We start from the raw sequence: 25,718 nt of genomic DNA, 5'->3' as shown, positions 1-25,718 counted from the left end.
GGAGAGACGAGGGGAGGGAGATAGTGGATAGAGGATGGGGGAGTGGAGGTAACAGAGAGAGTGGAGGGTGAGGAAAGAAAGTGCAGTGGGGGAGGGGAGAATGGTGGGAGTAGGGGGAGGAAGAGAGTTGAGAGGGAGGGAGAGAGTGGGGTGAGGGAGAGTGTGGAGGGAGAGGGTGGAGGGAGAGGGAGTGGATGGGGCAGGGACTAAGTTGAGGTGAAGGGATTGGAGGGGAGGGAGAGAGTGGAGGGGAGGGGGAAGGGTGTGTGCAGGGAGGGGAAGGGAGTGGATGGAGTGAGGATGGGGAAAGCGTTGAGAGGGAGGGAGAGAGTGTCCGTTAGTGAGAGGAAACAGAGGGGGGGGAGAGAGTGGCGGGGAGGGAGAGGATGGAGCGGAGAGAGTGGGAGGGGAGGAAAAGAGTGGAGGGGAAGGAGAGAGTGGATGGGGTGGGGACAGATTGGAGGGGAGGGAGGGGAGGAGAGCGAGGTGAGTGTCAGAGGGGAGGGGAGTGGGAGAGGGTGGAGGGGAGGGCAGGGAGAGAGAAGAGGGGAGGTGAAGGGGAGCTGGCGGGAGACGGCAGAGAGTGGAAGGGATGGAAGGAAGAGAATGGAGGGTAAGAGTGGAGGGGAGGGAGAGAGTGGAGGGAGCGGAGTGAGGGGGAAAGATTAGAGAAGGAAGGGATAGGGACTGAGGGGGAGAGAGTGGAGTGGGGAGGGAGGGGATGGGGAGGGGACAGACAGAGACTGGATGGGAGGGAAAATTCCATCATCATAGAGGAGAGAGTGACCCAGTTATTGTAAAACGTTTAAGGGCTCCAATAAATACCAAGGGGTTTGTTTTATAAATGCATCCGACTCAACACCGGTATACACAGCTGGAATGCAGAAAAACATTAAAACAGCCGACAAAATAATATCACCACCACTGATATTAAAGCGGCTTGCTGAGTCCCTTACACTCTGATTACCTCTCCACTCAGGCTGCCTGACCTGCTGATTACCTCGAGCAATTTCTGTTTCTGCTAATAATTCCACCATCCACAGTATTTTCCGCTGGAATGTATCCCTGGTTTACTGAGTCCTGTAACTGTTACCGACTCCCTCAGACCAGGGCCTGGAATATATCCCTGGTTTACTGAGTCCTGTAACTGTTACAGACTCCCTCAGACCAGGGCCTGGAATGTATCCCGGGTTTACTGAGTCCTGTAACTGTTACAGACTCCCTCAGACCAGGGCCTGGAATGTATCCCGGGTTTACTGAGTCCTGTAACTGTTACAGACTCTCTCAGACCTGGGCCTGGAATGTATCCCTGGTTTACTGAGTCCTGTAACTGTTACAGACTCCCTCAGACCAGGGCCTGGAATGTATCCCGGGTTTACTGAGTCCTGTAACTGTTACAGACTCTCTCAGACCTGGGCCTGGAATGTATCCCTGGTTTACTGAGTCCTGTAACTGTTACAGATTCCCTCAGGCCAGGGCCTGGAATGTATCCCGGGTTTACTGAGTCCTGTAACTGTTACAGACTCCCTCAGACCACGGCCTGGAATGTATCCCTGGTTTACTGAGTCCTGTAACTCTTACAGACTCCCTCAGACCAGGGGTGGAATGTATCCCTGGTTTACTGAGTCCTGTAACTCTTACAGACTCCCTCAGACCACGGCCTGGAATGTATCCCTGGTTTACTGAGTCCTGTAACTCTTACAGACTCTCTCAGACCAGGGCCTGGAATGTATCCCGGGTTTACTGAGTCCTGTAACTGTTACAGACTCCCTCAGACCAGGGCCTGGATTGTATCCCTGGTTTACTGAGTCCTGTAACTGTTACAGACTCCCTCAGACTAGGGCCTGGAATGTATCCCTGGTTTACTGAGTCCTGTAACTATTACAGACTCCCTCAGACCAGGGCCTGGATTGTATCCCTGGTTTACTGAGTCCTGTAACTGTTACAGACTCCCTCAGACCAGGGCCTGGAATGTATCCCTGGTTTACTGAGTCCTGTAACTGTTACAGACTCCCTCAGACCAGGGCCTAGAATGTATCCCTGGTTTACTGAGTCCTGTAACTGTTACAGACTCCCTCAGACCAGGGCCTGGAATGTATCCTTGGTTTACTGAGTCCTGTAACTGTTACAGACTCCATCAGACCTGGGCCTGGAATGTATCCCTGGTTTACTGAGTCCTGTAACTATTACAGACTCCATCAGACCTGGGCCTGGAATGTATCCATAGTTTACTGAGTCCTGTAACTGTTATAGACTCCCTCAGACCAGGGCCTGGAATGTATCCCTGGTTTACTGAGTCCTGTAACTGTAACAGACTCCCTCAAACCAGGGCCTGGAATGTATCCCTGGTTTACTGAGTCCTGTAACTGTTACAGACTCCCTCAGACCAGGGCCTGGAATGTATCCCTGGTTTACTGAGTCCTGTAACTGTTACAGACTCCCTCAGACCAGGGCCTGGAATGTATCCCTGGTTTTCTGAGTCCTGTAACTGTTACAGACTCACCCAGACTAGGGCCTGGAATGTATCCCTGGTTTACTGAGTCCTGTAACTGTTACAGACTCCCTCAGACCAGGGCCTGGAATGTATCCCTGGTTTTCTGAGTCCTGTAACTGTTACAGACTCCCTCAAACCAGGGCCTGGAATGTATCCCTGGTTTACTGAGTCCTGTAACTGTAACAGACTCCCTCAAACCAGGGCCTGGAATGTATCCCTGGTTTACTGAGTCTTGTAATTGTGACAGACTCCCTCAGACCAGGGCCTGGAATGTATCCCGGGTTTACTGAGTCCTGTAACTGTTACAGACTCCCTCAGACCAGGGCCTGGAATGTATCCCGGGTTTACTGAGTCCTGTAACTGTTACAGACTCTCTCAGACCTGGGCCTGGAATGTATCCCTGGTTTACTGAGTCCTGTAACTGTTACAGACTCCCTCAGACCAGGGCCTGGAATGTATCCCGGGTTTACTGAGTCCTGTAACTGTTACAGACTCTCTCAGACCTGGGCCTGGAATGTATCCCTGGTTTACTGAGTCCTGTAACTGTTACAGATTCCCTCAGGCCAGGGCCTGGAATGTATCCCGGGTTTACTGAGTCCTGTAACTGTTACAGACTCCCTCAGACCACGGCCTGGAATGTATCCCTGGTTTACTGAGTCCTGTAACTCTTACAGACTCCCTCAGACCAGGGGTGGAATGTATCCCTGGTTTACTGAGTCCTGTAACTCTTACAGACTCCCTCAGACCACGGCCTGGAATGTATCCCTGGTTTACTGAGTCCTGTAACTCTTACAGACTCTCTCAGACCAGGGCCTGGAATGTATCCCGGGTTTACTGAGTCCTGTAACTGTTACAGACTCCCTCAGACCAGGGCCTGGATTGTATCCCTGGTTTACTGAGTCCTGTAACTGTTACAGACTCCCTCAGACCAGGGCCTGGAATGTATCCCTGGTTTACTGAGTCCTGTAACTATTACAGACTCCCTCAGACCAGGGCCTGGATTGTATCCCTGGTTTACTGAGTCCTGTAACTGTTACAGACTCCCTCAGACCAGGGCCTGGAATGTATCCCTGGTTTACTGAGTCCTGTAACTGTTACAGACTCCCTCAGACCAGGGCCTAGAATGTATCCCTGGTTTACTGAGTCCTGTAACTGTTACAGACTCCCTCAGACCAGGGCCTGGAATGTATCCTTGGTTTACTGAGTCCTGTAACTGTTACAGACTCCATCAGACCTGGGCCTGGAATGTATCCCTGGTTTACTGAGTCCTGTAACTATTACAGACTCCATCAGACCTGGGCCTGGAATGTATCCATAGTTTACTGAGTCCTGTAACTGTTATAGACTCCCTCAGACCAGGGCCTGGAATGTATCCCTGGTTTACTGAGTCCTGTAACTGTAACAGACTCCCTCAAACCAGGGCCTGGAATGTATCCCTGGTTTACTGAGTCCTGTAACTGTTACAGACTCCCTCAGACCAGGGCCTGGAATGTATCCCTGGTTTACTGAGTCCTGTAACTGTTACAGACTCCCTCAGACCAGGGCCTGGAATGTATCCCTGGTTTTCTGAGTCCTGTATCTGTTACAGACTCACCCAGACTAGGGCCTGGAATGTATCCCTGGTTTACTGAGTCCTGTAACTGTTACAGACTCCCTCAGACCAGGGCCTGGAATGTATCCCTGGTTTTCTGAGTCCTGTAACTGTTACAGACTCCCTCAAACCAGGGCCTGGAATGTATCCCTGGTTTACTGAGTCCTGTAACTGTAACAGACTCCCTCAAACCAGGGCCTGGAATGTATCCCTGGTTTACTGAGTCTTGTAATTGTGACAGACTCCCTCAAACCAGGGCCTGGAATGTATCCCTGGTTTACTGAGTCCTGTAACTGTGACAGACTCCCTCAGACCAGGGCCTGGAATGTATCCCTGGTTTACTGAGTCCTGTAACTGTTACAGACTCCCTCAGACCAGGGCCTGGAATGTAACCCTGGTTTACTGAGTCCTGTAACTGTTACAGACTCCCACAGACCAGGGCCCTGGAATGTATCCCTGGTTTACTGAGTCCTGTAACTGTTACAGAGTCCCTCAGACCAGGGCCTGAAATGTATCCCTGGTTTACTGAGTCCTGTAACTGTTACAGACTCCCTCAGACCAGGGCCTGGAATGTATCCCTGGTTTACTGAGTCCTGTAACTGTTACAGACTCCCTCAGACCAGGGCCTGGAATGTATCCCGGGTTTACTGAGTCCTGTAACTGTTACAGACTCCCTCAGACCAGGGCCTGGAATGTATCCCTGGTTTACTGAGTCCTGTAACTATTACAGACTCCCTCAGACCAGGGCCTGGAATGTATCCCTGGTTTACTGAGTCCTGTAACTATTACAGACTCCATCAGACCAGGGCCTGGAATGTATCCCTGGTTTACTGAGTCCTGTAACTGATACATAAGCACATTAGAAATAGCAGCAGGAGTCGGCCATTTTGCCCTTCGAGCCTGCTCCACCATTCAGTAAGACCGTGGCTGATCTTCTACCTCATCTCCACTTTCCAGAACTATCCCCAGGTCCCTTGATTCTCTTAATATCCAAAAATCTAGCTAACTCTGTCTAGAATATACTCAATGACTGAGCCTCCACAGCCCTCTGGTGTAGAGAATTCCAAAGATTCACCACCCTCTAAGTGAAGACATTTCTGCTCATCTCAGTCCTAAATGTCCGACCCCTTATTCTGAGACGGTGACCACTGGTTCTGGTCTCCCCAGCCAGGGGAAACATCCTCCCTGCATCTACCCTGTCATAGAAACAAAGAAGATAGGAGCAGGAGTAGGCCATTCGGCCCCTCTAGCCTGCTCTGCCATTTAATGAGATCATGGCTGATCATCCAAATTCAGTACCCTGTCCTTGCTTTCTCCCCATATCCCTTGATCCCTTTAGCCTTCAGAAATATATCTAACTCCTTCTTGAATATATTGAATGAATTGGCCTCAATTGCCTTTTGTGGTAGAGAATTCCACAGGTTCACCACTTTCTGGGTGAATAGATTTCTCCTCATCACTGTCCTAAATGGCCTACCCCTTATCTTTAGACTGTGACCCCTGGTTCTGGACTCCTCCACCATAGGGAACATCCTTCCTGCATCTACTCTGTCTAGTCCTGTTAGAATTTTATAAGTTTCTAAGAGATCCCCTCTCATTCTTCTAATCTATAGGGAATAATATGCTAATCGACCCAATCTCTCTTCATACGTCATTCCTGCCATTCCAGGTATCAGTCTGGTGAATCTTCACTGTACTCCCTCCATGGCAAGAACATCCTTCCTCAGATAAGTCAACCAAAACTGCGCACAATACTCAAGGTGTGGTCTAACCAAGGCCCTGTACAACTGCAACAAGACATCCTTACTCCTGTACTCGAATCCTCTCGCTATGAAGGCCAACATACCATTTGACTTCTTAACCGCCTGCTGCACCTGCATGCTTACCTTCAGTGACTGGTGCACAAAGACACCCAGGTCTCGTTGCACTTCCCCTTCTCCCAATCTATTGCTGTTCAGATAATAAACTGCCTTCCTGTTTTTGCCACCAAAGTGGATAACCTCACATTTATCCACATTATACTGCATTTGCCATGCATCTGCCCAATCACCCAACCTGTCCAAATCATACTGGAGTTTCTCGGCATCCGCCTCACAGCACACATGCCCAACCAGCTTTGTGTCATCTGCAAACTTGGAGATATTACATCTAGTTCCCTCGTCTAGATCATTAATATATATTGTGAATAGCTGGGGTCCTAGCACTGATCCCTGCGGTACTCCACTAGTCACTGCCTGCCACTTGGAAAAAGAATCGTTTATTCCAACTCTTTGCTTCCTGCCTGCCAACCAGTTCTCTATCCAAGTCAGTACCTTACCCCCAATCCCATGTGCTTTAATTTTACAAGCTAATCTCTTATGCGGGACCTTATCGAAAGGCTTCTGAAATCCAAATACACCACATCCACTGGTTCTCCATTATCTATTCTACCAGTTACATCCTCAAAATATTCCAGTAGATTAGTCAAGCACAATTTAACTTTTGTAAATCCATGTTGACTTTGTCCGATCCTGTCACTGTCTGCCAAGTGCTCTGCTATTACATCTTTTATAATGAACTCTAGCATTTTCCCCACTACCGATGTCAGGCTTACCAGTCTATAATTCCCCATTTTCTCTCTACCACCTTTTTGAATAGTGGGGTAACATTAGCTACCCTCCAATCCATGGGAACTCTTCCAGAGTCTATAGAATTTTGGAAGATGACGAACAATGCATCTACTATTTCCAGGGACACTTCCTTAAGTACCCTAGGATGTAGATTATCAGGCCCTGGGGATTTATTGGCCTTCAATCCTGTCAATTTCCCTAACACCATTTCCCTACAAATACTGATTTCATTCAGTTCATCCCTCTCATTAGACCCCATTTCTTTGTTCCCCATTATAAATTCCCCTGATTCTGACTACAAGGGACCTACGCTTGACTTCACCAATCTTTTTCTCTTCACATATCTTTAGAAGCTTTTACAGTCAGCTTTTATGTTCCCTGCAAGCTTACTCTCATACTCTATTGTCCCCCCCCTTAATTAATCCCTTTGTCCTCCTTTGCTGAATCCTAAACTGCTCCCAATCCTCAGGTTTGCTGCTTTTTCTGGCCAATTTATATGTCCTCTCCTTGGATCTTATGCTATCCCTAATTTCCCTTGTTAGCCACGGTTGAGTTACCTTTTTGTTTTATTTTTATGCCAAACAGGAATGAACAAATTCTGTAGTTCATCCATGCAATCTTTAAATGTTTGCCATTGCCAATCCACCGTCAACCCCTTAAGTAATTTTCCCAAATCCTTCCTAGCCAACTTGTGCCTCATACCATCGTAGTTTCCTTTATTTAAATTCAGGACCCTAGTCTCTGAGTCAAGTACTTCACTCTCCATCTTAATGAAGAATTCTATCATATTATATGATTGCTCGACATCAAGGGGCCTCGCACAACAAGATTGCTAATTAATCCTTTCTGTCAAGCCATGTAAGAATTTTGTATGTTTCAATGAGATCTCCTCTCATTCTTCTAAACTCTAGAGAATATAGGCCTAGTTACAGACTCTCTCAGACCAGGGCCTGGAATTAATGCCTGTTTACTGAGTCCTGTAACTGTTACGGACTCCCTTAGACCAGGGCCTGGAACGTATCCCTGGTTTACTGAGTCCTGTAACTGTTACAGACTCACTCAGACCAGGGCCTGGAATGTATCCCTGGTTTACTGAGTCCTGTAACTGTTACAGACTCCCTCATACCAAGAACTGGAAGGTATCCCTGGTTTACTGAGTCCTGTAACTGTTACAGACTCACTCAGACCAGGGCCTGGAATATAATCCTGGTTTACTGAGTCCCTTAACTGTTACAGACTCCCTCAGACCAGGGTCTGGAATGTATCCCTGGTTTACTGAGTCTTGTAACCGTTACAGACTCCTTCATACCAGGGCTTGGAATGTACACCAATTTTCCGTAATCCTGTACTGTTACAGACTCATTCAGACCAGGGCCTGGAATGTATCCCTGGTTTACTGAGTCCTGTAACTGTTACAGACTCCCTCATACCAGGGCCTGGAATGTATCCCTGGTTTACTGAGTTCTGTAACTGTTACAGACTCCTTCAGACCAGGGCCTGGAATGTATCCCTGGTTTACTGAGTTCTGTAACTGTTACAGACTCCTTCAGACCAGGGCCTGGAATGTATCCCTGGTTTACTGAGTCCTGTAACTGTTACAGACGCCCTCAGACCAAGAACTGGAATATATGAAAAGCAAAATGCTGCAGATTTTGGAAATCTGAAATAAAAACAGAAAATGCTGGAAATACTCAGCAGGTCAGGCAGCATCTGTGGAGAGAGAAACAGAGTCGTTTCAGATCGATGACCCTTCGTCAGAACTGGAAAAGCTGAAGATGTAACAGATTTTAAGCAAGTGTTGGGGAAAGGAATGTGTGGTGTATGTAACCTGTTCCACCTTAAGAGAACTTAAGCCTGTTCCACCTTAAGAGCTGTACTACTTTCTCTGGCTGCTGTATACGTAATACCGGTGGTGACCACCGGTATATAAGTACTGTGTAGTGATATTGTATTTAGTATAGTCCTGACCTCCAACTAGTAAAGACCTGTTGAAACTTTATTCTTGTAGTCTGTGTCAGTAATTAATCTTAATACAACTGGAACACACAGACTTAACAGTGGCGACGAGTCCGATTCTTACCCTGCGGCAGTTTATATCCACGGCGGCTTCGTCCACAGAACAGGCGTCGAAGAGAGGCATCCACCCTCATCACCCTGCTGGAAGACACGTCGCGCGGCAGGCATCGAGAACCCGGAGTGCAGAAGACATCCTGAACTCGAAGCCTCCATCAGCGGCAGTCAGCTATCTTCTTTCTACTTCGGTGGTGGGTAAGCCGGTCAGCGACGCGAGCAGAAAGTCGGCCGTGTTGGCTGTACAGACGGGGGAGGAAGACGGAGGAATAAGGGCGGTGAGATCGATCGCGACCGGAGATAAGGGCCTGGCCGCACTCGGGCCGAAAGGCGCAGCGCGGGGACATCGATCGCGGCTGGTGATAAGGGCCGGGCCGCATTCGGGCCAAAAAGGCGCAGCTTCTGGGGCGACTGCAGGCGCGAGAGCCGCGGTGAAGGCGAACGCAGCCGGTGCTAATAACCGGGCTGCAAGAAGGGCTGCGAGGCGCGACATCGGGGAAGCGTGAATGCCCGAGGGAGCCGCGGTGAAGCGGAGACAGCGTCGGGGGAGTTACTAACCGCTGGGAAAGGGGAGCAGCAGCGGCACGCCAAACGCCATTGCAGCCAGTGGGTGAAGACCGCCAAGCGCGGGAAAACCGCCATTTTGTAGGTGGAGGACGAAGACAAGAGCGGGAAGCCGCCATCTTGGGATAAAATTTAAAAAAATAAATAAATAAAATAAATTGCAACGATTCCTAAACATGGGAACATTAATACCTTTGATAGCGACATCGAAGATTGGGCCATGTATGTAGAACGCATACAAAATTATTGTGAAGCAAATAAAATCCCAGATGCAGAGAAAGCACTAACTTTATTAAACTTAATGGGTGCGAAGACATACGGGCAATTGAAACACCTTTTATCACCAGATGAACCGGCAGATAAGACGTTCGAGGAGATTGTTACTGTCCTGAAAAATCATCTAAACCCCACGCCGCTGATGCTAGCGGAACGATTTAAATTTTACAGCAGAAGGCAGCTGAAGGATGAAAGCAATGCTGAATATTTAATGGAATTGCGTAAGCTAGCAAAGTACTGTCAGTTTAGAACGGGACTAACAGACGCGCTAAGAGATAAATTTGTGTGTGGATTATTAAAAGAAGATACACAAAAGCGACTGCTCGAGGAGAATGAGCTGACACTTGAGAAAGCGGTCACTATGGCAGCAGCACACGAAGCCGCAGCGAGAGGCACGGCAGTAATGCAGCTACGATCACCGGAACTCAGTACAAATAAATTGGGTTTGAGTACTGTAAAATGTTATCATTGTGGAAAGACAACACATGATCAGAACCAGTGTTGGTTTAAAAACCAAGAATGCAGAACGTGTGGCAGGCTTGGCCACATAGCTAAAGTATGCCGGTCAGGAAAGAAGACCAGCAACAAAAAGTCACCGCAAGGAAAATACATAAAGGTGCACAAGGTGACAAAGACCAGTTCGAACGAACAGAAGTCAGATTCAGACGCTAGCAGTAATGAACTGGGTAGCTTAAGAGTACACAACGTTGGTAAGGATGCAGATCTCCAGACAATTTGGGTCACTCTTCAGATAGCAGGAGTCCAAGTAAAGATGGAATTGGACACTGGATCGGCATTGACGGTCATGAATAAGAAAGATTACAAAAGGTTATTCCAACATATTCCCCTACGGGATACGGAGATTATATTGAAAACATACACGGGGCAAAGAGTGTACCCCATCGGAAAGATAGAGGTAAAAGTGGTCCACAAGGGTGAAGAAAGCCAAGTAATGGACTTATATGTGCTACCTGAAGGAGGTCCACCACTACTGGGACGGGAGTGGATTAGGGAAATGAATATGGACTGGCACTCCTTAAAAGCACTAACGGTAGATTCCGGGGAAACAGATGTCAAACCTAAACGATTGTCCAAAATATTGGATGATGCTAAAGGGGTGTTCCAGCAAGGACTGGGAACACTGAAAGGAATTACGGCAAACATCAAGATTGATGAACATGCACAACCAAAATTTTTCAAAGCCAGACCGGTACCCTATGCAATACGACCTACTGTAGAAGCGGAACTGGAAGCGCTAGAACATTCAGGTGTACTGTCTAAGGTAGATTGGAGTGAGTGGGCTACGCCCATTGTTCCCGTTATGAAACGTCCTTCAAGCAACAAGCCAGGAGAACCAGGGAAGGTTCGCATCTGTGGAGATTTCAAGATCACCGTTAATCCGGTGCTTCACACGGTGCAGTGTCCGCTTCCGCGGATTGAGGATATTTTTGCTTCGTTGTCTGGCGGGAAACACTTCACCAAGATAGACCTGGCGCAGGCGTACTTGCAGATGGAGGTTGAAGAAGAGTCACGCCAGTACCTCACGATCAACACGCATAGAGGTTTGTACCAGTATAATAGGCTGGTTTTTGGAGTGGCATCGGCTCCGGCAATTTGGCAGAGGGCCATGGAGCAGGTATTACAGGGAATTCCAGGCACACAATGTTACCTGGACGATATTCTGATTACAGGTGATGGTGATGAAGAACACCTCGCAAACTTGGAACTGGTGCTCAACAGACTGAAAGAGTATGGACTTAGAGTTAATCGGCAGAAATGTGAGTTCTTTCAGAAGCGGATCTCGTACTGTGGTCATGTCATTGACCGGGAGGGGCTTCATAAGTCTCCTGACAAGATAGAGGCAGTTGTAAAGGCTCCCGCTCCGGATAATGTCTCTCAGTTGAGGTCGTTTCTGGGATTGATTAACTATTACCATAAGTTTCTACCGAATCTATCCACGGCACTGCACCCGCTGAATGCTCTTTTACAGAAGGGGGTACCATGGGAATGGAGCGAAAACTGTAAGAAGGCATTTCGCAAAAGCAAAGAATTGATCACCTCAGAGGAAGTGTTGGCTCACTTCAACCCGACACTGCCTATTCGGTTGGCTTGTGATGCTTCTCCATATGGTATTGGGGCAGTACTCTCACACAAGTTGCCAAATGGTACGGAAAGGCCAGTCGCGTTTGCATCCAGATCATTGACCTCCGCTGAGCGCAACTATGCGCAGATCGATAGGGAGGCTCTCAGCCTTGTATGGGGAGAAGAAGTTTAATCATTACCTGCAGGGCCAAAAATTCACACTTCTGACAGACCATCAGCCGTTGGTATCCATTTTTAACCCTAAGAAGGGTGTTTCGGTGATGACAGCACAGTGACTCCAGAGATGGTCCCTTTTCCTAGGGGCACATCAATATCAAATAGAATTCAAAGGTACAAAGCAGCATGGCAATGCTGATGGGCTGTCGCACCTGCCACTACCTGAAGCAGAAGAGACGACGAAAGTTGACCCTGTTGAGTTATTTCATTCGACCATCATCGAGTGTTTACCAGTCACCAATGCAAGTATTGAAAGAGAAACCAGGAACGACCCGACACTGTCCCGAGTTTACGAGGTGACAGTGAAGGGATGGCCAACACATGGTGATCCTCTGTTACCGGCATTCCCGGCAAGGCGAGACCAGCTGTCCGTCTGCCATGGTACTTTGATGTACGGGACAAGAGTGATTATTCCTCCCAAGTTACGGGAAAGAGTTCTAAAGGAACTGCATGAAGGCCATCTGGGGGGAGTTAAGATGAAAAGTCTTGCTAGGGCTTATGTATGGTGGCCGGGCATTGACCAACAGATAGAGGAGTTGACAAAAAGCTGCGCTGGGTGCCAAAAAGTGCAAAATGCACCTCCGATCGCACCGCTACACCCATGGGAATGGCCTTCAGCCCCATGGCAACGCGTACATATTGACTTTGCTGGTCCATTCATGGACTCCATGTTCCTAATTGCGGTGGACGCACATTCCAAATGGCCAGAAGTGATCAAGATGAATACCACTACTTCAGAAAAGACAATTGCGGTGTTAAGAACAATATTCGCAAGGAACGGATTGCCAGAACAGATATGTTCGGACAACGGACCACAGTTCGTGTCGGAAGAATTCCAAAAATTCTTAAAGAAGAATGGGGTGAAACATTATACCTCTGCCCCATATCATCCGGCGACAAACGGGTTGGCCGAGAGATTTGTCCAAACATTCAAAAAGGCAATAAAGGCCATGAACAATGATCAGATTATGTTACAACACAAGGTGGACAATTTCCTAATGGCATATCGAAACGCCGCTCGTGCAGTGACTAACCAAAGTCCTGCCATGATGTTTTATAACAGGAGGTTGCGGTCCAGGTTGGACTTGTTAAAACCAAATGTGCAGAGGGAAGTGGAAAACAAACAGTTCTGGCATATTAATGACAAGTCCACTCGAAGTTTCGACGTAGGACAACCAGTGTTGGCAAGGGGCTATGGAAACGAAAAATGGCAGTCCGGAACAATTCGGGCCAGACAAGGACCTCTGATGTACACAGTAGATATTGGTAACAATGTGATAAGGCGTCATGCGGATCAACTGGTAGAATCATGGTTGCGACAGAGACAACTGTGGAAGACGTTAATGAACCTGAAGCATCTACCTCGGCAGGGACTGTACCTGATGATGACGTCCAATACATAGGAAACCAACAAGAAGAGTCACCTCAGCAACAAGAATCAGAGACCACTGAAAGGCGTTATCCAAACCGAATCAGAAGGCCTCCTGAGAGACTGAACCTTTGAACTGTTTATACCTGAAGTTATATATGTATATATGTTATTATGTTATGTTAAATGGGGATATGACTGTTAAGCTAAAAAGGGAGGATTGTGGTGTATGTAACCTGTTCCACCTTAAGAGAACTTAAGCCTGTTCCACCTTAAAAGATGTACTACTTTCTCTGGCTGCTGTATACGTAATACCGGTGGTGACCACCGGTATATAAGTACTGTGTAGTGATATTGTATTTAGTATAGTCCTGACCTCCAACTAGTAAAGACCTGTTGAAACTTTATTCTTGTATTCTGTGTCAGTAATTAATCTTAATACAACTGGAACACACTGTGGTGATTATTCCTTGTTTAGTAAAAGTATTGTGATTGGTTGTTTGTTAACTGCCTTGGGATATATGTTGTAATCTCATTGGTAGTTGATGATCACATGATGTGTTGTGGCCACCTTAAATTCAGTTCTTTTCCAGCTTTGGTTGGGACTGGATGTGGGAAGATGTGCTGCAGATTTTAAAGTTAATAAAGCCTAGCTTTGGAAGGCAAATCTATTCTTTATTTCAATTTATTAACTTTATGTTAGAATGGAGCGATATCTTCAACCAGAACGATTCAAGGCTGACCCCAATTCTGCTGGAGTGGATGATAAATGGAAACATTGGTATTGTACATTTAAAAACTTTTTGGGCATGTTGGATCAAGAGTCTCTAAATAAGCTGAATATGCTGATCAACTACATTGCTCCAGATGTATATAAATATATTTTGGACTGTAAAACTTATGAAGTGGCTATTTCTACATTGGAAAAGATTTTTGTTAAACCAAAGAATGAGGTATTTGCATGTCACCTTCTATCTGCCCGTAGGCAGCAGGTGGGAGAATCTTTGGATACTTATTTACAAGCACTTCGGTGCCTTAGTGTTAACTGTAATTATAAGGCCGTGACGGCTGAAGAATATGAGGAAGAATCGGTACGGGATGCTTTTATTAATGGATTACTGTCTAGATCAATTCGTCAGCGGTTGTTAGAAAATAAGACTTTGGATCTTAAAAGTGCTTTTGAGCAAGCTTCTACATTGGATGTGGCTCAGAGAAGTTCGGATTCTTATGCTCTTTTTAATCGGCCTGCGACTATGGTTTCGGCAGTTTCGGATGAAAAGGAATTATGTGGACTTAATGGGAGTGGTTTATTGATTCTGAAACAGTTTCTACTTCGGCGGCTGTTGCCTCTAGGACTCAGAAGTGTTATTTTTGTGGGAATATCCGGCACCCTCGTCTGAAGTGTCCTGCTCGGAAGGCTGTGTGTAGTAAATGCGGCAAGAGAGGTCATTATGCACGCGTGTGCAAATCATCAGGTTCAATTACCTCCTCCTCTCCTGGTGTGGGAGGGCCCGCCTCCACTACCTCCTCTGTGACTATTCAGCCTTTAGATAGGGCGTTTATTGCATCAATTTCTGCTGCATTTGCTCATGGCCTAAACAAAGCTATAGTTACAGCTCAAGTTAATGGGTTGGAAGTGAAGGCCCTTATAGATACGGGCAGTACTGAGAGTTTTATAAGTCTTCAGTTTGCGAAGGAGAAGCATTTGAAAATTTCGCCTGTTACGTATCAGGTGTGTATGGCTCAGACGACCCTTACTTCACAAATAGTTGGTTGTTGCTTTGTGAAAATGATTCTTCTAGTTAATACATATACTGATATATGCCTATCTGTTTTGCCTAATCTCTGTGCGGATATTTTGATTGGACATGATGTGCTTCAGTTACACGAGTCTCTTAGTCTTTCATTTGGAGGGACTAAGCCACCTTTATCTATTTGTGGATTAACCTCTTTATCTATTTCTCCATTATCACTTTTTTCCAATTTGATGCCGGATTGTAAGCCAATTGCTACCAAGTCAAGAAGATATAGTAGTCAGGATAGAGAATTTATTAATTCTGAAGTTCAACGTCTCTTATTGGAAGGAATCATTGAACCTAGTTGTTCGCCTTGGCGAGCACAGGTAGTTGTCACGACTAACGAGAGACACAAGAAACGAATGGTGATAGACTATTCCCAAACTATTAATAGGTATACTCAATTAGATGCGTACCCTTTGCCTAAGATTGATGAGCTTATCAACAAAGTATCTCAGTATAAGGTTTTTAGCACTATTGATTTAAAGAGTGCTTATCATCAGATTCCTATTGTTAAGAAGGATCAACCATATACGGCCTTTGAGGCTGGTGGAAAGCTGTATCAGTTTTGCCGAATACCATTTGGTGTTACTAATGGTGTTGCTTGTTTTCAACAGGCAATGGATGCTTTTATAAGTGATAACTCCCTCTCTGACACCTTTTCATACTTAGATGACATCACAGTGTGTGGCAAATCAAGGGTGGAGCATGATTCTAATTTTAAAAGATTCCTTCAAGCTGCAGAAAAAGTTGGTTTAACTTTTAACAAAGAAATGTATCTTTTCGACTACTGAGGTAAATCTATTGGGGTATATTATCTCGGGAAACAAGATTAAACCAGATCCAGAACGTCTGCGACCATTGATTGATTTACCTTGTCCTACTAATTCTAAGGCTTTGCAACGAGTTGTTGGACTGTTTTCTTATTATTCTAATTGGATTGCAAATTTTTCACGGAAGATCCGGCCTCTTATTCGGGTTACGACATATCCTCTATCATGGGAGGCCAGGACATGTTTTGAGAATTTTAAAAAGGATATTTTAGGAGCAGTTGTGCATTCTATTGATGAGCAGGTTCCCTTTGTGATCGAGACGGATGCTTCGGATTTTGCAATTGGGGCTACTCTGAACCAAAATGGAAGACCTGTGGCCTTTTTCTCATGTACCTTGAACAATAGTGAAAAAAGGCATTCTTCAATAGAGAAAGAGGCGTATGCAATAGTAGAAGCATTGCGTAAATGGAGACATTATTTATCGGGGCGACATTTCACGTTGGTAACTGATCGAAAATCTGTGTCCTTTATGTTTGATGTTAAACATTTTGGAAAGATCAAAAATGATAAAATAATGAGATGGAGGATTGAGTTGGCATGTTACCATTTTGACATAGTTTATTGTCCAGGGAAGGATAATGTTGCTGCTGATGCACTGTCGAGGGCTTATTGTTCTGTGATTCACGGAGATACGCTTATTAATCTTCACAATGCCTTATGTCATCCTGGGGTTACGAGGATGATACACTTTGTACGCAGTAAGAACTTGCCTTTTTCAGTTGAAGACATCAAGCGGATGACTTCATCGTGTTCTATCTGTGCTCGGTGTAAACCGAATTTCTTTAAGCCTCAACGAGCTCATCTTATAAAGGCTACTTCTCTGTTTGAGCGTTGATTTTACGGGGCCTCTTCCTTCAACTACTCAAAACCGATATATATTTACTGTTGTGGATGAGTTTTCAAGGTTCCCTTTTGCTTTTCCTTGTGCAGATGTATCAGCTGCTACAGTTATTAAATGTCTGACTCAACTTTTTGTCATCTTTGGGATGCCTGCGTATATCCATTCGGATCAGGGAAGTTCTTTTATGTCTTCCCAGTTGAAGGAATACCTTCAGAGTCGGGGAATTTCTACTAGCAGAACTACCCCGTATAATCCCCAGGGTAATGGACAGTGCGAACGATACAATGGGGTGATCTGGAAGGCAGTTATGTTGGCTTTGACATCCCGGAACCTTAAGAATACACAGTGGGAAATGGTACTGCCTGATGCCCTGCATTCCATTAGATCATTGCTTTCAACGGCTACTAATGTGACCCCCCATGAAAGGCTCTTTAACTATCCGCGGAGATCTACTACGGGATATTCGGTACCTTCATGGCTTACTATGCAGGGACCTGTGCTGCTTCGACGCCATGTTAGATTGTCAAAATATGATCCTTTGGTGGAGGAGGTGGAGCTGTTGGAGGCAAATTCCCAATATGCTCATATTCGATTCCAAGATGGGAAAGAAAGTACTGTTTCAATTAAAGACTTGGCTCCTTGTGGGGGCCAGCCCTCTTCTGAGGATATTAACAATAGTCATGATTCAGATAATGTGGATGCTGTTACAGATACTACGAATATTTCCAATCCGATTGCAGATAATTATACATCTATTAGTCAGCCCTTGATAGATGTTTATGACCGTCCCAGTTTACCTTCTGATGGGATTTCTAATCCGGAAACCGTGGAAATCGGGATATGGATAGCCTTCCTGCTGAAGATACTTCTGTGCCTTCTGGTGTGGGAGGGCAAGGAATTTCACCAAGGTTAAGAAGGTCGACACGAACAAGATATCCGGTCGACCGATTGAAAATGGACTTTTAAATTGATAGTAATGTTTTAAAATTGTTGAAATATTATAGTATATTGTTTTAGTTGAGAGATACTTAATACTTATGTGCAATGTTACTATTTGTTGTTGTTCATTTAGTATTGTGTCATGTGAACAGTTTTATTCTTGTTGTGCATAGTTTTAGTTGTAAATAATTAATTATAAATTGTAAAGGTTATTTAGGTTGGAGTATATTTTAAAAGGAGTGGTGAATGTGGTGATTATTCCTTGTTTAGTAAAAGTATTGTGATTGGTTGTTTGTTAACTGCCTTGGGATATATGTTGTAATCTCGTTGGTAGTTGATGATCACATGATGTGTTGTGGCCACCTTAAATTCAGTTCTTTTCCAGCTTTGGTTGGGACTGGATGTGGGAAGATGTGCTGCAGATTTTAAAGTTAATAAAGCCTAGCTTTGGAAGGCAAATCTATTCTTTATTTCACACACAGACTTAACAGAATGTGGGGAGGGAAGGAAAGGACAAAAGGGAAGGTCTGTGATAGGATGGAAGGCAGGAGAGATTAAGATACATTAGGAGAGAATAAGAGATGGTGCAAGGCAAAAGGAGATGGTAATGTGACAAGTTAAGAAACAAAAGATAGCTCTAGATGAAGTGTAAATGGCACTGGCAGAATGAAAGACAGCTGCCATGTGGGAGAGAGAAAAACAAATAAATGGAAAAAAGGATAGGGGCAGAGATTATGGTCTGAAATTGTTGAACTCTATGTTGAGTCCAGAAGGCTGTAAAGTGCCTAATCGAACGATGAGGTGCTGTTCCTCAAGCTTACGTTGAGCTTCATTGGAACTGGAATGTTTCCCTGCTTTACTGAGTCCTGTGCCTGTAACTGTTAGACGGTCTTTGACTCACCTTTCTCTGTCTGTCCCCATCTCTCATTCTCTTCCTTCTCTCTCTCTCCTTCTATCTGTCTCTTTCACTCGGTTCCTTCATCTCTCTCACTCTCTGTGCCTGTCTCTCTTTCTCTTTGTCACTCTCACTCTCCCTGTCTCTCCCTATCTCTGTTCTTGTCTCTCTCTATTTCTCTGTTAGTCTCTCTCTCTCTGTCTATCTCTCTTTCCCCCTCTCTCTGTCTCTCTCTCTTTCCCTCTCTTTCTCTGTCTCGCTTTTCCTCTCTCTCTCTCTGTCTCACTTTCCCTCACTGTCCCTGCCTTGATCTATGTCCCTATTTCTCTTTCTCACTCTCGCTCTCCCTCTCTGTCCCTACCTCTCTCTCACACATTACTGCCCCTGTCTCTTTTTCTCTCTCTGTCCATGTCTCTCTCTTTTTCTGTGACTCTCTATGATTTTCTTTTCCCCTATCTCTGTCTCTCTGACTTTCATTGTGTCTCTGTCTATTTATTTCCTTCTCGGAGTCGCTCCTTTCTATCTCTTTCTTTATCTGTATCTTTGTGTCTCTCACTCTTTCTCACACTCTCTCTGTCCCTGTCTTTTTCTCTCTGTCCCTGTCTATTTTTCTCTCTCTCTTTTCTTCTCTTCGATTGTATTCCTGAATTAAAAGTCCTCTGAAATATATGAAAGTGACAGATATCGAATCACATTTCTGTAGCATTGTTATGCGGTAAACATTCAATTAGGGGCTGGAAATCTGTCAGGTAAATCTAGTTTATGTACCTGAAAGATTTTAGCTTTTAACGTTGTGCTGGGCCCTGAGATCAAATGTTGTTTCCATTCAGACAATACAGCATTTTGGAACTGGCGGTTATCTTTGCAGAGACAGGAGGTGGGATTGTTCAGTGTAGCCTCGGGCCTCACCATTCAGGCATGGGGAGTGGGAACTACACCACCCGCCCCACGGCCCCACCACCACCCTGCGGCCTAAAAGTGACCGTGGCCCAATTTCCAGACCCATGTTTTAAACCAAACAGCTAAAACGAGGCCCATTGCCGACTTCAGCGCCTCTGGTGCAGGCCAGCAGGCCGCATCATGAAGTTCTACACCATCAGCCCGTGATTCTTTGACCATGTATTTCAATGGTAGGAAAATATCCCGGACTGAAGGTGCAGAATTTCCTCATCTGCAGTTTGGGCGTGGTTCAGGATTGGGAAATTCTTGTTATATTTCCCTGAAGTAGTGAGCAATCGGGCAAATAAACCCACCTCCAACTATCAGTCACCAGCCCCTGATTTAGCGGTTGACAGTGTGAGGATCGGCTGAGTAAAGCGTCAGTCTGGCTTGTGATGCCCCCAGGGTCGAATTGCCCATTGACACATTGCTGGATAGTTGACCAGAGCAGCACACGGGATTGTGGATAATTCCGTATTGTCTGTAAATCGAATCCAATTTCCGAAAAGACGAATGGAAGCGAGAAACGTTGCGCAAAGCAGAATTTAAACCATCATCATCAGAGGATTTGTCTTTTGTGATAACAGGGCCAGTGGAAACCCCCCGACTTGTGGCGAAAATTACTGGGATTTCTCCCGGACTTTCAGCAGAAACGATCGTCTTTTAACTCACTGAAGGGATTGTGTGTCAGAGAAATGTCATGTAGTGAATTCCCCCCCGTTGTTATAAACTCTTCAGCTCCAGCCTGACCTTTCCCAGGTTTCAAGGCAATGACATCTTGGCGGACTATTTCCTGATGTGGGTGCCGGTGGCCAGGCCGGCATTTATTGTCCAATGGCGGGTTACTGGGTTACTTCAGAGGGCGGCTAAGAGCCAATCAGGTTGGTGTGGGACTGGAGTCACATGTCAGCCAATCCGGGCAGGGCTGGGAGTTTTGAGAGTTCCTGCGGTGGTGAAAGGCGCGGTAGAAATGCGGGTCTTTCTTTCTCTCTTTCTTCCACAGCAGCTGTAACAGGTGCCGAAAGCTGCCTCTGGTGTTCACCCCGAACAGCTCCAGGCTGTGAGCAGCAGGCGCCGATCAATTCCAACAGTCAGTGGGCTCGATCTGGACTTTGTGCGATAGTAAAACGGGCGATAGCCAGTCGGCCGCCCCTTTTACAGCTCTCCAGATTTTTACTGCCATTGAACTCAATAAAAGGGGGAAACGGGGAGAAAGATGGGAAACGGGCGGCCGACTCGCTCTCGCCCTCTTTACACCATCGCACAGAGTCAACATGAGCCCGAATGGAACCGCACATGGTGGGAATCCGCTACAAACAGCAAATGTTGCAAATATGCAGCAGGTCAGTGTGAAAGAGACAGAGAGGTTAACTCTGGGAGCTCAATCTTCACCCGAACCTGCACGGATCGCCTCAAAGCTTCATTCTAAAGCGAATCGGAAAGTGTAAAAGATGTTCCCGGGTCGCTGGATCCCATTTCCCCCTGTGATAATAGTGAGCCCCTCCCTCTGTGTTTTTAATGATTTGTCCGATTTATTGGGAGGTTTAAAAGGTTTTCCAAGTTCCCAGGAGGTAGAATGAAGCTTTTAAAATGCAGCTTCCCGCCGGCTGGAGTTACACTGAAACAGGTGTGAACCCGAACTGACTGAGCCGCTTTCCTGCAGGAGTCTCGCCGCTGGGCTCTGGGTCACTCGGGGGTCAGGTCGGGACTTGGCTCGCAGTTATACTGACATTTCCGTACCCGCAAGCCCCTTAGCGGGAACATAATGTCCGTCCACCTCCTGCTTATCAGAGCGAACATAGAAGCTGTCACAGTAACTGGGCGGTAATGTCAGGCTGTCCGGACAGTAATGGACATCATCTAATCCAAGCAAAGGGAGAAGCGAGTCTGAGAAGCAGGATGGAGATTCCAATCCGGCTTCATCGCTTCACTTCTGCACTCACTGCCCAGTTTCCCTGTGTGAAGCACCTGATTAGACCGACAGCCCTATGGGTTACAGTCTAAGATCAGAGGGTGAGCCTGGAGACATTCAATGATGCAGCAGGAACCGGCTACTCACCAGACAGGGCCGCTTGTAGGCGGGAGAAACTCAGTACAAGTGACAGAAACATGCCGTCCCGTCCGTCCGTCCACCCGCCGTCTCTCCCAGTGACAGAGCAAGACTGAACACCTTGAATGGAACCGAGCCCAGCTTCACTCACAAGTGGGCAGTGCGGGAGCTCACCGTCCAATCGCAGTAAAGATCCATCACTGGCTGTCCAGGGCTGTCCCTGAACCGTGAGCAGCACCGAAACTGACTCGCAGTCCAAGGCCTGCGCCATGTGGCCATGGACAACACACGGCGGGCGGTTAGAAATATGTTTAAAACAGCGCTCCGGGGGTTATGTTGTATAATTGATAACAATAAATATATCAGAATTCACACAACACCAGGTTATAGTCCAACAGCTTTATTTGAAATCACAAGCTTTCGGAGCGCTGCTCCTTCATCAGGTGAAGTCTGAAGAAGGAGCAGCGCTCCGAAAGCTTGTGATTTCAAATAAAGCTGTTGGACTATAACCTGGTGTTGTGTGACTTCTCACATTTGTTCCCCCCAGTCCAACACCGGCATCTCCACATAATGAATATATCGCCTGAATCTCGCGGTAAACGCCCTCATTGCCGCAGAGAGTCGAGTCATAAACTATTCAGCTTCTTCAACCTCAATACAGTGAACCATTGAAGTTCATATCACGGCAATTAAACTCTTTCTGACCCCATGGGCCAATTTTATTCTAGCCCGCCCGGCCGAACAACTAACGGGATTGGGTGAAATGCTGGTTTTACACCGGCGCCCAATTTTACTCTCCATTGAAGTCACTGGAGAGCAATATTGCACGGGAGCGGGAAAGCAGCGTTCCACCCGCCCCCTGGGGATTATTGCTGGTCATCTTCCAAAATTCTATAGACTCTGGAATAGTTCCCATGGATTGGAGGGTAGCTAATGTAACCCCACTATTCAAAAAGGTGGTAGAGTGAAAACGGGGAATTGTACCATAAGCCTGACATCAATTGTGGGGAAAATGCTAGAGTCCATTATAAAAGATGTAATAGCAGAGCACTTGGAAAACAGTGACAGGATCGGACAAATCAACATGGATTTACAAAAGGTAAATCATGCTTGACTAATCTACTGGAATTTTTTCAGGATGCAACTGGTAGAATATATAAGGGAGAAGCAGTGGATGTGGTGTATTTGGACTTTCAGAAGGCTTTCGATAAGGTCCCGCATAAGAGATTGGCATGCAAAGTTAAAGCACATGGGATTAGGGGTAAGGTACTGACTTGGACAGAGAACTGGTTGGCGGACAGGAAGCAAAAGAGTTGGAATAAACTGATCTTTTTCTGAGTGGCAGGCAGTGACAAGTGGGGTACTGCAGGGATCGTTCCTAGGACCCCAGCTATTCACAATATATATTAATGATCTAGACGAGGGAACTAGATGTAATATCTTCAAGTTTGCAGATGACACAAAGCTGGGTTGGCGTGTGTGCTGTGAGGAGGATGCTGAGAAACTTCAGTATGATTTGTGCAGGTTGGGTGATTGGGCAGATGCATGGCAGATGCAGTATAATGTGGATAAATGTGAGATTATCCAATTTGGTGACAAAAGCAGGAAGACAGATTATTATCTGAATGGCAATAGATTGGGAAAAGGGGAAGTGCAACACAGAAATCACAGAAACCACACAGTGCAGATAGAGGCCATTTCGGCCCATCGAGCCTGCACCGACACATATCCCACCCGATCCCAACACATATCCCACCCTATCCCCACGTATTTAATCCCCCTAACACTAAGGATCAATTTATCATAGCCAATCAACCTAACCCACACATCTTTGGACTGTGGGAGGAAACCGGAGCACCCGGAGTAAACCCACGCAAACACGGGGAGAATGTGCAAACTCCACACAGACAGTCGCCCGAGGCTGGATTCGAACCCGGGTCCCTGGCGCTGTGAAGCAACAGTGCTAACCACTATGCCACCGTGCTGCCCAACATGACCTGGGTGTCCTTGTGCACAAGCCGCTGAAGGTAAGCATGCAGGTGCAGCAGGTGGTTAAGAAGGCAAACGGTATGTTGGCCTTCATAGCGAGAGGATTCGAGTACAGGAGCAAGGATGTCTTGCTGCAGTTGTACAGGGCCTTGGTGAGATCACACCTTGAGTATTGTGTGCAGTTTTGGTCGCCTTATCTGAGGAAGGATGTTCTTGCCATGGAGGGAGTGCAGCGAAGATTCACCAGAGTGATACCTGGGATGGCAGGAATGACGTATGAAGGTCGATTAGGCTAATATTCACTAGAGTTTAGAAGAATGAGAGGGGGTCTCATTGAAACTTATAAAATTATAACAGGACTAGACAGACTAGATTCAGGAAGGATGTTCCTGATGGTGGGGGAGTCCAGAACCAGAGGTCACTGTTATGTCTGACATTTGGTGATAGGTACTCGATTGCCTTGGCCTGAGCACATGGAGTTTATAGTGCTGTGACCATTGTATTGTGTATAGGTATTCAATTGCTTGTGCCTGGAAGTGTGTGTGTGTGGCAGCCATATTAAAAGCAGCATGAACTGAACTCACTGACGGTCTCTGGATTATCTTTGCAAACGCAATATTTGGCGACAAGGATGGCTGAAATCTCTCTTCCACCACCTCCTCCCTTCCTTGCACTACCCGGTGAGCCCCCGATCCCATGGGTTCGCTGGTTACAGTCCTTTGAAACCTATCTCATTGCTCTTGGACTAGAAACTGTGAGTACGGCTTGGAAAAAGGCACTGTTATCCCATTGCTTGGGAGCGGAGGGCCAGCGTGTTCTTGGGACATTGTGCACAGCAGACTCAATCCAAACATATGATGAGGCTGTGGCTCTGTTAAGCACACACTTCTCTGCCCCACAAAGTGCCCTTCTGCAGCGATTCATTTTTAGACAGCGTCACCAACTCCTCGGCGAGTCAGTGCATCAATATGTGGCTAATTTGAGGGGGTTAGCTAACTCGTGCAAGTTCGGTGCATTACAAGATGAGATGGTGCGTGATCAACTAATAGAGCACACAAACAACGTGAGAGTGCGTGAAAGACTGTTACTCGAGTCCGACGATCTGTCGTTGTCACAGGCAGTCAACATTGCCTTTCAAGTGGAGTCTGCAGCCGAATGTGCAGCGAAACCAGCACACACACCCAGTGACAGTGCCCTCAGCCCCGACAGCTCTGACACGGTAATGCTCGCGCGATGGCAGCAACGCGTGCTACCATGGCAACAGTGTGGAAACTGCGGATCTCGTTCACATGATACCAGAGTGCAGAATTGCCCCGCGCGCGGCCAAGCCTGTCGCAATTGTGGAAAACAAAATCACTTTGCCAAGGTCTGCCGCTCTGCCCCTGTTGCTACAGATGAACACTCTCAGTCCTCAAGCAGTTGGCCGACAATTCACAACGTGAGCTCTGGGCCATTAGTGGCTTTCAAATCATGCACAATTAACCTGAATGATGTGTGCATCCCGCTGTTGTTCGATACCGGTGCCAGCGTCTCACTGCTGAATGTGGACACATTCAAATGCTTTTTCAGCTCCCTGCCACTCTCTGCGCCCTCCACTACCCTTTGCGGGTATGGTAATTCATAAATTGGACTAGTGGGCTCAGTCAACCTCACTGTACGCTATGGAACAAAAGTTTTGCCAGATTTTTGTTTTCATGTGGCACGCTAAGGAGCTAACCTGATGGGACTGGATCTTTTCACTGACCTGGGTTTTTCTCTCTTGGACACCGGCGGGTCTGCAATTCTGCACGTCGCCTCACCGTGGCACCAAACATGGCCAGCACCCTTCGAGGGTCTGGGCTGCCTGACTGCCTTCACCCACCAGCCCATGGTTGACTCCACCGTTACCCCTGTCATTCAGCCACTGCACCGCATCCCACTTGCTCTCCGTGATGGGGTCACAGCTGAACTAAAGCAGCTACTGGAAGCCGGCATCATCGAACCAGTTGATGCCTCCCCATGGGTCTCCAACCTGGTGGTCGCAACAAAAAAGTCAGGTGGTCTACGCATCTGTGTCGATCTTCGAGCAGTGAATAAGGCTGTAATCCCTGACAAGTATCCACTGCCCACATCAGAGGAACTCACAGCGCAGTTCTATGGTTCCA

At 46.6% G+C, this 25,718-nt stretch overlaps 1 protein-coding gene and 1 pseudogene across 1 annotated transcript in view; both read right to left on the bottom strand.

The window, feature by feature from the left end:
* LOC147095640 (class I histocompatibility antigen, F10 alpha chain-like) overlaps positions 1-21,703 on the bottom strand; it is a 74,804-nt gene extending 53,101 nt beyond the window's left edge. The window contains exon 1 of the mRNA XM_085974714.1: positions 21,595-21,703. Within this exon, the coding sequence (XP_085830840.1) occupies positions 21,595-21,646 (52 nt within the window). The 5' untranslated portion in view covers positions 21,647-21,703. The remainder of the gene's footprint in view (positions 1-21,594) is intronic.
* Positions 1-25,718, bottom strand: part of LOC147095639 (zinc-binding protein A33-like) — a 359,972-nt pseudogene that overhangs the window by 275,145 nt on the left and 59,109 nt on the right.

Source organism: Somniosus microcephalus, unplaced genomic scaffold, assembly GCF_052327205.1.
Source record: "Somniosus microcephalus isolate GS21.2 unplaced genomic scaffold, FLI_Smic_1.0 unresolved_chr1, whole genome shotgun sequence".
NCBI classification, from domain to species: domain Eukaryota; kingdom Metazoa; phylum Chordata; class Chondrichthyes; order Squaliformes; family Somniosidae; genus Somniosus; species Somniosus microcephalus.
Note: the sequence above shows the minus strand (reverse complement) of the source record. Positions and strands in the feature narration are given on the sequence as shown.